Source organism: Mobula hypostoma, chromosome 11 (genome assembly GCF_963921235.1).
Source record: "Mobula hypostoma chromosome 11, sMobHyp1.1, whole genome shotgun sequence".
NCBI classification, from domain to species: Eukaryota; Metazoa; Chordata; class Chondrichthyes; order Myliobatiformes; family Myliobatidae; genus Mobula; species Mobula hypostoma.
Genome location: NC_086107.1, coordinates 87,742,491 through 87,756,022, shown reverse-complemented (window position 1 = coordinate 87,756,022; position 13,532 = coordinate 87,742,491). Strand labels below are relative to the sequence as shown.

The window sequence follows — 13,532 nt, the reverse complement described above, 5'->3', positions numbered from 1 at the left end:
AGTCTAAATCTATTCCCCTGAATCTTGAAGCTGCTGGAAATAACTTTCTGGCATCTATCTTATTTATTCCTTTCATAATGTTATATATTTCTGTGAAATCCCCTCACATTTTTCTGAATTTCGGTGGGTAAAGTCCCAGACGTCTCAGTCTCTCCTTGGGTTAACCCCGTCATCTCCAGAATCAACCTGGTGAATCTCCTCTGCTCGGCCTTCAAGGCCAATGTATCTTTCGTCGAGTATGGAGACCAGAACTGTACGAGTACTCTGGGTGCAGCTTCACCAGTACCTTGTACGGCTGCATCATAACTTCCCTGCTCTTAAATTTAATTCCTCTAGCATTAAAGGTCAGCATTCCGCTTGCCTCCTTGATAACTGGTTGCACCTGCAAACCGACCTTTTGCAATCCATGCACAAGCACTCCCAACTCCCTCTGTACAACAGCAAGCTGCAATCTTTCACCATTTAAATATTTGTTTATTTATTTATTAGGATAGACACAGTGGAAAAGGCCATATCAGCCCTTCAAGCTGCCCCATCCAGCAACCCTTGATCTAACCCTCACCTAATCACGAGAGAATTTGCATAACCAATAAACCTACTAACCGTGGGAGTTTGAACTTTGCACTGTGGGAGGACTCCGAAGGACCGGGAGAAAACCCACGCATTCCATGTTGAGGACGTATAGACTCCTTAGAGGGGATGCTGGGATTGAACTCTGACACCCCTAGTTGTAATAGAGTCGCACTACCTGCCATGCCACCGTGGCATCATCTGATCGTCTATTTTTCCCTCCAGTGTGGATGAGCTCATGTTGTACTCCACCTTGCAGATCCTTGCTCAATCACTCACCTATCCATATCTCTCTGTGGCTCCTGTAGTTCCTTCCACTACTGCACATGGAGGAGCTGAGGTGGGTGAGAAGCCCTTCAAACAAGGAACGGGCTCTCCCCCAGGGAGCCAGGTAGGGCAATGTACACAGAGTTATAAGCGGTGTACATGTAGGCTTTTCCCCTGAGGCTGGGTGAGACTAGAACTAGGAATCAGAGGTTTGGGGTGAAAAGGAAACCTGAGGGGGAACTTCTTCATTCAGACGGTGGTGCGAGTGTGTGGGACAAGTTGCCAGCAGAAGTGGGGAATGCGGGTTCAGTTGTAACATTTAGGAGTGGTTTGGATGGATACATCAATGTAAGCAATTCTGCAGATGCTGGCGATCTTGAGCAACGCAGAATCAATGATCAGCGAATCAAAATTCTGACTTCTGCCTCCTTCATTTCCGGTACTGATGAAGGGTCTCGGCCCGATGTGAACTGTTTATTCCACTCTATAGATGCTGACCGACCTGCTGACTTCCTTCAGTATTTTGTGTGCATTGGATGAGAGGGGTATAGAATGCTCAGGTCTGGCCGTATGTTGAGAGGACTAGGTAGAAAAACAGTTTGGTACAAATGAAAAGGACTGGAAGTACTTCAGTGCTCTATGACTTTATAGCTGCTATGTTTCTATCCTTTTTTCTCTTCTCCAAGGTTTACACTACGTAATGTACAGACTAAGAGCGTAAAGGATATTTTTTGCACTACTTCTTCTATTCATATATATTTCTCTGTCATGAATGTTCTCAATTTTGAAATTAAGAACATCTCCCTCTTCCCCCTCCTCAGGCATTCGCCAGCACTCTCACAGGGACCCTGGCCACGCAGGCGGTGTTGAGGGGTGTGGGGGTCGGGGACAGCTCTGCCACAGTTGCTGCTGCTTCCCTCACCTGGATGCTGAAAGGTAAGGGGATTGGCAGTGGGGGAAATCTGTACACTGACCGGTGCGTCTCAGTCTCGCTCCGTCAGGGGAGATCTGTACGCTGACCGGTGTCTCTCAGTCTCTCCCTCAGAGGAAATCTGTACACTGACTGGTGTCTGTCAGTCTCTCTCCCTCAGGGGAAATCTGTACACTGACCGGTGTCTCTCAGTCACCCTCCCTCAGAGAAATCTGTACACTGACCAGTGTCTCAGTCTCTTTCCCTCGGTTAAGAGATCTGTATGCTGACCGGTGTCTCTCAGTCTCTCTCTCTCTCGGGGAGATCTGTACACTGACCAGTGTCTCTCAGTCTCTCTCTCAGGGGAAATCTGTACACTGACTGGTGTCTGTCAGTCTCTCTCCCTCAGGGGAAATCTGTACACTGACCGGTGTCTCTCAGTCACCCTCCCTCAGAGAAATCTGTACACTGACCAGTGTCTCAGTCTCTTTCCCTCGGTTAAGAGATCTGTATGCTGACCGGTGTCTCTCAGTCTCTCTCTCTCTCGGGGAGATCTGTACACTGACCAGTGTCTCTCAGTCTCTCTCTCAGGGGAAATCTGTACACTGACTGGTGTCTGTCAGTCTCTCTCCCTTAGGGAAAATCTGTACACTGACCAGTGTCTCTCAGTCACCCTCCCTCAGAGAAATCTGTACACTGACCAGTGTCTCAGTCTCTTTCCCTCGGTTAAGAGATCTGTACGCTGACCGGTGTCTCTCAGTCTCTCTCTCTCTCGGGGAGATCTGTACACTGACCAGTGTCTCTCAGTCTCTCTCTCAGGGGAAATCTGTACACTGACAGGTGTCTTTTGGTCTCTCTCCCTCAGGGGAGATCTGTACACTGACCGGTGTCTCTCAGTCTCTCTCTCAGGGGAAATCTGTACACTGACAGGTGTCTTTTGGTCTCTCTCCCTCGGGGAGATCTGTACACTGACCAGTGTCTTTCAATCATAAGAATCACACAGCACGGAAGCAATGCTAGCCAAGTTAACCATCGAAGTGGGTCCCATTCACCCATAATTGGCCCATATGCCTCCAAACCTTTCCTATCCATGTACCTGTCCAAGTGTCTTTTAAGTATTGTTATTGTACCTGCCTCAACCACTTCCTCTGGCAGTTTGTTTCATGTACGGAACAGCTTCTGTGTGGAAGAAGTTGCCTCTCACGTTCCTATTAAGTCCCTCCCCTTTCACTTTAAACCTGTGTCATCTAGTTTTTGGTTCTCCAACCCAATGAAGAAGACTGTGCACATTCACCCTGTCTATGCGCCTTGGGTTTTTATATACTTCTGTAAGATCACCCCTCGTTGGCACCAGTGGATAACACGACCAAGTGTGATATCCTCCAGAAGGTTCACAAAACTACTTCTTTCACTTGTCTTATGTCTTTTTCTTTCGAATGTGGTTCCACTGGTGTTGGAGCCTGTGATCGACATTCTGGTGTGCTTTTTGGGTCAATTGAACAACCTGGCTCTTTGCCGACTCAGAAGGTGTTTCGAGTGAAGCGTGCGGCCTAGAGGTCAAAAAACCTGTAGTCGGCACGTGAGCCCATGATCGACTCCATATCTCACCAATTAAAGTGACAAGGAAGATTGAAATCCTTGAGGAGAGTGCGGAAGGCGGGGCACCACCTACCAGCCTCTCGCTGGCTACTGCCAAAGGAAGGTCCCTGCATTTGGACAATCTCTGTCTCTCCCTCAAGGCTATCAGGAGATGCTACCATGGTCCTGGGTCTTGGGCAAGGTTTAATCAACTCAGCTTGTGGATTGCACTATCTTCATGTTATGGTGTGTTTCTGGTTTCTGGTCACTTTTTCTTTTGTTTTTATTTTAGGTGATTTTGAATCAGGGCAGCCTGCAGATAATGAACTCTGAGCTGAATTGAATATATCTGCACTCTTTCCATTTTGTGTTTTTTGCTCTTTTTTTTTGCTGCTATTGACGTGATTTTTTTTGGCAGGGTGGGAGGTGTTGATATTTATTCTTTGAATGGGTTCCACGGTTTTCTTTGTTTCTTGGCTGCTTGTGGGGAAGACTACTCTCAGGGCTGTATACTGCATACATACTTTGATAATAAATGTACTTCAATAGGTACATTTAATGTCAGAGAAATATATACAATTTACATCCTGAAATTCTTCTTCTTCACAAACATCCATGAAAACAGAGGAGTGCCCCAAAGAACGAATGACAGATAAAAAAATGTTAGAACCCCAAAACCCCCCCAGCTCTCCCCTCCCACACACAAGCAGCAGCAAGGCAATGACCCCCCCCCTCCCCACCACCACTCCCACCAGCAAAAAGCATCAGTGCCCTCCGCTGTGCACTCAAGTGTGCAGCAAAGCATCAATAAAATCACAGACTTGCAGTACCCCAAAGACTACTCGTTCACCCGGTAATTTGACATATCACAGGTTCTCTTTCTCCCTCGTAAGGGAAAAAGAGGTTTCACAGCGAGAGGGACGACATAATAAACAACATTGATTCACAGTGTTAAAAGACTGTAGCATCACTTATTCCGAGCTCTGCACCCAGGGAGTCGGCACCATCAAGAAGCAGCTCTCCGGACACACGACCTCCAGCAGCTAATCCGCTGCTCCTGATATTCCGTGTTCTCCTGCAGTGCTTCAGTCAGGGGCACCGGCCTAGAATCAGCCCATCTCCAGAGGCACGAAAGTCCGGAAGCCTGAAGGCGCATTTGCCTTCCAGGCCGCATCCTTGGGATATCAAAAAGCGGCCAGTCATGAGGCCCTGACCGTGTATCCCATTCCCGCAAAGAACCGAAGTCTGAGTTTAACTCCTGGTCAGGGTCTTCAAAAGAGCCTTGAAAAGGATGAAAAGGAGATATCAAAGATAGAAAGAGAGCTGTTTCCAAAGATATAAGCAAAGGAGTCAAGTTCTAGCCTGCTAAACCTCTCCCTGTAGCTCAGTCCCTCGAATCCCTGCAAAATCTTCCAGGCAGTTTTCCCAGCTTTATACAAAGGTGAATAAAATCGTAGTGGGGTGGCATAGGTGGGGTGAGTTCACGCTGTCTTTCTCCTGGTGTTGGGAAACCAAGAGCCAAAGGACAGAGATTTAAGCTGAGGAAGATTTAAATGGGCAACCTCTTCAACCAGGGGTTGTCTGTACTTGGAAGGAGTTGCCAGAGGAAGTGGTTGAGACGGGTGCATTAACAACGTTTAAGAGATACTTGGACCAGTGACAGGTAGGAAAGGTTTGGAGGGATATGGCCAAAATGAGAAGATGGGACGTCTTGCTCAAATTGGGCCAAAGGACCTGTTTACATGGCCTATGACTCAGAGACCTCTGTCACCCACATCTCTGACCTATCTGTGTGCTCACTCTTCCAGACGGCACCGGAATGATCGGCCGGATCCTCTTTGCCTGGTTGAAGGGGTGAGTGTTGTTGCTGTAGTCATTTCCACCATCCCCGACCTCAAACCCCCCCCCCCACCCCTGCCACCATCGAGCGTGCGGCACCCAGACATATGGAGAAATGGCAGCCAGTGGCTTCATCCCCACCCCACAACTCCTCTGCCTCCCTGTCAGAGCTCCTTCCCCTCCTTGCCTCTTTCCGCATGATCCCAGCCTCTCTTCTGTTTCCCAACTCCTCCAAAACAGCAATTTAGCCACTCCTGGACACACTCAGCTCCTCTGAGCTGCTCCCAGTTTTCCGTATCTCTTTAAACCTTGCCCATCTGCGTACTTGTCTAAATGCTTTTTAATTGTATTTCCTCTGGCAGGTCATCCCATATCCCCACCACACACTGTGTGGCAAATTTTGCCCTTTTAAACCTTTCCCCTCTCATCTTAAACCTATTCCCTTTAGTATTAGACTTCCCTCCCCTGGGGGAAGAACGACCATGACCACCCACCTTATCTACACAGTTCAGGGTTTTATAAACCTCTGTCAGGTCACCCTTTAGCGCCCTTCACTCCAGAATAAAAACAGAAACAACCCTGTCCTGTGTCTCCAAGCTTTCCAGTCCTGGGAACATCCTGGTGAATCTTTCTTGTTCCCTATGCAGCTTAATCCCACCCTTCCTATAGCTGGGTGACCTGAACTCCAAGTGGGGCCTCACCAGCACCCCAGTTCTCGTACTCAGTTACGCGTCTGATAAAGGCCAGTGTGCTAAATATTTCCTTCACCACCCTGTCCACTTTTTGGGAAATAAGTACTTGTACCCCTGGGTCTCTCTGTTCTACAACACACCCCAAAGAATTTACTGTGCAGGTCCTGACTTGGTTTAGCTCCTCAAGATGTCCCACTTTGCAAATTGTTTCAATTTCCAATTTAATCTCACACGGTCTTTGCCTTCCTTTATCCCGAAATGGAACTCCTCCCTATCACACACACTCCTGAGGTCATTCGCAGAGTGAAGCTCGCTCTTCACTGTCCTATCACACACACTCATGGTCAGACACGGACACTTCCATGTTTTCCCCTCCCAGCAGGAGAGAGATCCCCTTCCCCCACCCATCCACCCCACCTCCAGCTCTGCCCTCAGAATCCGATGGATCCTGACAAGATTACCCTTCCCCTTGGTTCTAAACAGTCTGCTTCTATAGATGCAGACCCCCCACCACAGGAATCAACTGTAGAACATCCTCTGATTTTCCCTCCTTGCCCCCTCCAGAGGGTATTCTCACTCACCCCGCCACCTGAATATGGGTCCAGAACCGTGATCCTGTGGGGCTGGGCAGTGGGAACATCATTGCCTGACCCTGTCTTTATTTCTGCAGGACACAACTGGATCAGGACGCCAAGCAGTGGAGGTGAGTTTCTCAAACCTTGGACACAAGACCCTTGGCGACTCAATTCATGTCTGACCTGGGAGTGTGTGACAGGATGGTGCAGAGGGAGGTTTATTCTATGTCTTGCTTGGGAGTGCGTGATGTGACCATGAGGAGGCAGCTTCACTCTGTCTGACCCTGGGAGTATGTGACAGGACGGTATAGTGGGAGCCTCACTCCGTGTCTGACCCTGGTAGTGTGTGATGGGACAGTGCGGAGAGAGCTTCCCCGTGTCTGACCCTGGTAGTGTGTGATGGGACAGTGCGGACAGAGCTTCCCCCTGTATTTGACCCCCGGGGGTGTGTGATGGGACGGTGTTGAGGGAGCTTCACTCTGTATTTGACCCCCAGGAGTGTGTGATGGGATGGTGTGGAGGGAGCTTCACTCTGTGTCTGACCCGTCACTCCCTGTCCTTCTCCAGGTTGTTTGCTGACCTCCTTAATGACCTGGCCATTTTCATTGAGATCACCGCCCCAGCCTTTCCAACGATTTTCACTCTCATCATCTGCGTATCCTGCTTGTTGAAGGTGGGTCACTGGTGGCAAGGCTGATAAAGGTTTGTCACTGGGAAGGAACTGTTTTGCCCCATCCCAATCCCTCCCACCACCGTGTCCTGTCCTCTCCCTGTTCATGCTCTCTCTCTCTCTCTTTCTCCATAGTCGGTGGTGGGAGTGGCTGGAGGTGCGACCAGGGCTGCACTGACAGTTCACCAGGCCCGGAGAGACAACATGGCTGATGTGTCAGCCAAAGATGGCAGTCAGGTGAGGGGGGTGGGGAATGGGAGGGAGGGGAAGAGAGGTGGAGGGGGGGATGAGAGGTTGGGAAGATGGTGGAGAAGGGTGTGAGGATAAGGGGTGGGGGAAGGAAGAGGGTCAGGGGAAAGGGGAGAGGAGAGGAAGCAGAGAGGTCAGGATGAAAGAGAATGGAGAGAGTAAGAAGGAAGAAGGACAGAAAGCAAGGGCCTTTGGAAGGGAAAGAGAGGTGCAAGGCAAAGGTGGTGAGGAGGGTTACGGTGTACGTTGGGGAGGGGGAGGGGTTGATGTGGGGGAGGGTGATGGGCAGTGAGAGGGAGGGGCTGGGTGGGAGAGGGACACCAGCCACTGACCCTCTGTCCTGTGTGTTACCTCTACAGGAGACCCTGGTGAACCTGGCTGGACTTTCCGCCGGCGCACTTCTGGCTCCACTCACTGCTGACAACCTTCTGTACGCGAGCAGAGTCCCCCAACCCTGGACCCTTGGTCATTCGCCCGTCGCAACCCTCGACCCCAGTCCCAAACCCCAACCATCACCAAACTGACCTCACTCTCAACCCCATACCCTGCACCGCTGACGCCCAATGATGGGCTGACTCCTAACCCTGATCCCTGATTTCAGGCCAACCCGAAAACCAAGCTGACCCTAATCCCACCCAACTCCAGACCCTGACTACTGGACCCTCAAAACTGACACCTGCCTACGATCCCCAGCCGACCCCAAATGCAACTTCAACCTCTAACCCAGATCACGAACCTTGACCCTCCTAACCCTGGTGCTGACCCATGAACACAAAGTTGACCCCAATCCTGACCTCAAACTTTGACCCTTGACCCTCAACAGGCATCTTGATCTCCCCAACCCCAGGCGTGATCCCTGAACGCAAGCTGACCTCAATCCCAAGCCAAAACCCTGACCCCAAGCTAACCCCAAACTCTGCACTGCTGAGCCCAGTTCCAACCTCCAATTGCAAACACTGATCCATAACTGAACCCAAATTCTGACTCCTAACCTCAAACACTGACCTCCAACTGCAAGCTGACCTCCAGTCCTGACCTGGACCACAAACCCCAGCCTTTAACTCCGGCCTGTGACTGACCCCAGCCCTGAACCGTGACGCTGGCATTAACCTGAGTGCAGCCTGAACGTACCTGGGGAATGGGAGTGATGGGCTGTCCCAGAGTTGGAACTGGCACATCAGTAGGGAGAGCGTATGGGAAGTGTGGGTGGAAAGGGGGAGGTAGAGAGAGAGGGCAGAGGGAAGGTGGGAGTGGGGAGGGGCAGACAGAGGGGTGGGGGAGATAATGGAGGGAAAGCAGGTGTAGGGGGGAAGAGGAGAAGCTCAAGGCGGAGAGCAGAGGAAGGGTGTGAAAAAAGGAAGAGTGGTGAAATTGGAAAAGGTGTGAATCTTGGACATGGGATCTTCTTCACCTCCCCCCACAGCCTGACCCACCTGCTCTTCGCCCTATTCACCATCCTCCATCTGTTCGCCAACTACCGCGCTGTTCGGGCTGTGGTGATGGAGACTTTGAACAATGCTCGTCTCCGGCTGCTGCTCGACACTTTCCTGAGGGAGGGGGTTGTCCCTCTGCCTGCCTCCATCAATCCCCGGGAGCCCCTCCTACCAGGTCAGTCCAACGCAGGGATGGAGAGGGGGGGGTTAATCATTCATCCTCTGCCATGTTACCTCTTCCCGTCTATAGTTGAGGAATGTAACAAGAAACTCCTCACCTCGCTGGGTGGAATGAGTTAGTCTATGCACTCCACATCTGCCACATTCCTCACCCATAGACGGGAAGAGGTAATGTAATGGGAAACTCCTCAATTCACCGGGTAGAGTGAGATAGTCCATGCACTCCACATCCGCCACATTACCTATACCCATCTACATGTCAGGAATGTACAAACGGTACACTCAGTGGCCACTTTATTAGGTAAACTATACACCTCATGAATTTAAATTTCTAATCAGCCAATCATGTGGCAGCAACTCGATGCATGAAAGCATGCAGGTATGGTCAAGAGGTTCAGTTGATGTTAAGACCAAATGTCAGAATGGGGGAAGAAACGTGACCTAAGTGACTTTGGCTATGCAATGATTGTTGGTGCCAGACGGAGTGGTTTGAGTATCTCAGAAACTGCTGATCTTCTGGAATCTTCACACACAAAGGTCTCTTGAGTTTGCAGAGAATGCAAGAAACAGAAAATGTCCTGTGAGTGCCAGTTCTGAGGGTGGAAATGCCTTGTTAATGAGGGAGTTCAGAGGAGAATGGCCACACTGGTTCAAACTGACAGGAAGGAGACAATAACTCAAATAACCATGTGTTACAATAGTGGTGTGCAGAAGAATGTCTCTGAGCACAGAACACAACAAGTGGATGGGCTACAGTAGAAGACCACAAACATGACCTCGGTGGCCACTTTATTAGGTACTGAAGGTATCTAATAAAGTGGTCACTGAGTCTATATCTAGAATGTATACAGTATTGCAAACATAAATTATGCTTTTCATGGATAATTCCTCAGCTACTGTAACCCTAACAACTAATCTCCCTCCTCTGTTCCAGCTTTCTGGCGTAGAGGGACTGTACGACTGGGAGCTCCACTACACACCATCTGCCAGAGGTAGGTACAAACTGCCAACTCGCCCACCTGCCTATAATGTGTGAGTGCGTGAGGCCTCCGTCGGTCGGAGTCAACCATGGATGTTACATCCTAACTGTGTAGATACGCAAGCCAGGGCAGTACGATACAGAGAGCAAGTTGCTGCCCATGTAGCAAGCTCCCCCTCTCCTCACATCTGATGAACTCAAAGGAACTGCAGAGACCAATACAATTTGGTATCAGCAGCGTCACAGGATTTGCCAGTCAGCTTCGAACTCAGTGTCGGACTGCCCTAGGGACTCCTGCTCCGGATTTTTTCCTCTGGGTTTACTCCAGAAGCCTTCCCCTTGAGCGGGTATAGCCGTAAAGCAGCAGAAGTTTGAGATCAGAATTTCCCTCTGGATGAGCTGCCAACCACGGCTGACAAATTCTATTTGCTCAAAGTGACTGGTTTTGAGGTGCCTGTAACCCGCCTTGGCCCCTTCTTCTGTCAGTAGAAACAGCTCCTTCAGGCTTAGTAACCACATGCGAAGGCCAGGAGCTAGACTTGGTTTTCAGAGGCAATTTGAGGCAAACCCCATTGGGAGCATTTAATAGGCAGTGGGAGCTTGTCCCCATTACCACCCCCAGCTATAACAACTTTAGGGAACCAAAAGGCTACCTATAATACACGTTGTAAATACCACCTCACCCTGGATTAGATCCCAGCCTGTAACCCACTCCTGGAGATCTGTTATTCAATATATAAACCCACAGAACCCTGGACTAGACCTCAGACTGTAACCACTCCCAGAGTTTTGTTGTTCTGCATATAATCTTGGAACGTCCTGGATTAGATCCCAGACTGTAAATCCATCCTGGAAATCTGTAATTGTATGCATACACCCTGATCGCCCCGTCTCGATCAGTATCCGACCTGTAACGGCTGTCCCACTCTCTTGTACTCAGTGTTGCTGAATATCAACGGGCTATAGAAAACAACAGTAAGAATTATTTACTGGGAATACATCGAGATACTGGTGAGTCAGTATTATTCATCGTGAGACCCGATTCTGGGGCTCGCGGGGGGTGGGGTGGGGGGTCCTATTCCACAGGTGGTGGAGAGGAAGGCAGGTCCTGTTACCCGGTCCCGGGTGGAGGGGGAAGGATGACGTGACATAGAAGTGGGGGAAGAGGACGGTGTGTCTGATGCCCTATCCCGGTGGGGGGGGGGTGGGGAGGGAGGGAGAGAGAGGATGGCGTGTCCAACATCCTGTACTGGAGGGTTGGTGGGGGGGCGCGGAAGTGAAGATAGTATGTCCAGAGCCCCAACACAGAATGGTCGGGGGCGGGTCGGGGGGAGAAAGGACAAGATGTCCGAGGCCCTGTCCCGGGAGAAGCGGAGAAGATGGTGTCACGGGAGTGGGGGTGGAAAGAGTAGATAGGAGGTAGAATGGCATGTATGCAGCACCTTGGGGTGACACGGGACTGTCTTTACAGGTGAGGTGAGCATATGCTTGAGGGAGGGAGCCGGGAGTGTGGACATTATCCAGGCTGCTATCCATGCCGAGCTCCTTCTCCTGCTGCTTCACCGGGACCTGACGGGCTTCCGAGTGGAGCATCGCAAGTTAGCAGAGCTCCAAGCCTCGATCCGCACTGGTACGTACCTATAGCGTCATCTGTCTCAGAACCTTCACCAGTCCCAACCACAGCCACGAGACACCGCTCCCCACGTGACCGGCACTCCCTCTCCCCTCTCTGATGACCCTTTCTCTCTCTCTTGCTTGCTGCAGCTCAGGATGAGCGGCTGTGGGACGTGGTCTCAGCTACCCACCTCCTGGTTGATCAGCTGTTCCCGGGGCTGGTGTCGGGGGCCCGGAGCTCGGGCTGGCTGACAGAGCGGCATCAGCTGGGGCCTGACGAGTGGCGAGCCCGCTGGGGTCCCGGGGACAAGAAGGACCAGTGACCAGACCAGGCAGGGCAAGCGGAGGGCAGGGAATCCCCCCCACCCACGTGATACCCAGCACTCGCCTGTCCAAACACTACCCCATTCCTGACTCTTCTACCCATCCTTCGAATTCCCCCCGCTTCCATATCCTTTCCCCATCCCTTCTATCCACTGAATCTCCTATCACAGTCCACGAACACTCTGCCGCATCACCGACTCTCTTTCCACCCCCCAGCACTCACCAGACATGGACATGCACCCCAATCACAAACTCTGCCAGCCCACTGACTGCTCTCCCACAGACCACAGACACTGTCCTCAATCACCAGCTCTTCTCTGCCCACCCACTGAATCCCTCCCACAGTCCACGAATATTCACCCCAATCTCAAGCTTTCCCAGCCCACTGAATCCCTCCTACAGTCCACAAACACTCTGACCCATCGACTCTCTTCCCCTCCCACACACTGAATCCCTCCCACAGTCCACTAACACTCACCCCAATCTCAAACTTTCCCAGCCCACTGAATCCCTCCCACAGTCCACGAACATTCACCCCAATCTCAAACTTTCCCAGCCCACTGAATCCCTCCCACAGTCCACGAACATTCACCCCAATCTCAAACTTTCCCAGCCCACTGAATCCCTCCCACAGTCCACAAATATTCACCCCAATCTCAAACTCTACCAGCCCACTGAATCCCTCCCACAGTCCACAAACACTCTGCCCCATCGACTCTCTTCCCCTCCCACACACTGAATCCCCTCCCACAGTCCACGAACACTCTGCCCCATCATCGACTCTGTTCCGCTCCCACCCACTGAATCTCATCTCAGCAGTCCACGAATACTCTTTTATTTCCCCCATCGCCAACTATCCCCTCCCATTCTCCGAATACTCTTTCCCCCCTCACCAACTGTCCTCCCCCTCCCCACCTGCTGGATCCCCTCCCATTCTTCAATCGTTGAAATATTTATCTACCTCTACCCCCACCCCCACCCCCCATCAGCCTCCGGCTCAAGGAGAGAATTCCACAAATTGATCATCCTTTCCGGGAATGTTCTACACATTCCAGTTTCAACAACCAGCTCCTTTATAATCAGAATCGGATTTGTTACCATTGGCGGCTATGATGTAAGATCTGTTGTTTTGAGGCAGCAGTATTGTGCAAGGACAAAATGACTGTAAATTAATAAATGAATAACACAAAAGAAAAGAACTCGTGTTCAAATGGTTCTTGGACCACTCAGAAATCTGATGGCAGAGGAAAAGAACCTCCACCCTGAGGGTAGCAATGAGAAGAGGGCATGCCGCAGATGGGGAGGGATCTTGATTATGGATGTCACCTTACTGAGGCACTGCCTCCTGAAGACATCCTCGACAGTGGGGAGGGCTCTGCCCGTATCAGAGCTGCCTAATCCTCTGCAGCGTCTGCTGATCCTGCACACTAAGGCCTCCATACCAGACAGAGATGCAACCAGTCTGGAGGCTCTGCAACATGTGTCTGCAGAAATTTGCCACAGTCTTTGGTTACCTATTGCAGGGGTCCCCAACCTTTATTGCACCGCGGACCGGTTTAATATTTGTCAATGTTCTTGCAGACCGGCCGACCGAGGGGGGTGGGGGGGGGGTTGTTCAAGTAGGGTTAAACTCACCTCAACGTGTCTTTTAC

General features: G+C 50.9%; 1 protein-coding gene across 3 annotated transcripts in view; it reads left to right on the top strand.

Moving 5' to 3' along the window:
- Window positions 1–13,062, top strand: part of rusf1 (RUS family member 1) — a 28,775-nt gene extending 15,713 nt beyond the window's left edge. For 2 of the 3 annotated variants that reach the window (XM_063062448.1, XM_063062447.1), the window contains exons 4-14: window positions 1,659–1,773; window positions 5,134–5,179; window positions 6,527–6,559; window positions 6,999–7,104; window positions 7,237–7,338; window positions 7,710–7,780; window positions 8,774–8,958; window positions 9,898–9,955; window positions 10,883–10,953; window positions 11,414–11,572; window positions 11,707–13,061. In XM_063062448.1, the coding sequence (XP_062918518.1) occupies window positions 1,659–1,773; window positions 5,134–5,179; window positions 6,527–6,559; window positions 6,999–7,104; window positions 7,237–7,338; window positions 7,710–7,780; window positions 8,774–8,958; window positions 9,898–9,955; window positions 10,883–10,953; window positions 11,414–11,572; window positions 11,707–11,879 (1,119 nt within the window). In that variant the 3' untranslated portion in view covers window positions 11,880–13,061. Of the gene's footprint in view, window positions 1–1,658; window positions 1,774–5,133; window positions 5,180–6,526; window positions 6,560–6,998; window positions 7,105–7,236; window positions 7,339–7,709; window positions 7,781–8,773; window positions 8,959–9,897; window positions 9,956–10,882; window positions 10,954–11,413; window positions 11,573–11,706 lie in introns of all 3 variants that reach the window. The other variant, XM_063062446.1, reaches the window with a different exon arrangement.
- Window positions 13,063–13,532: the final 470 nt, after the last annotated feature.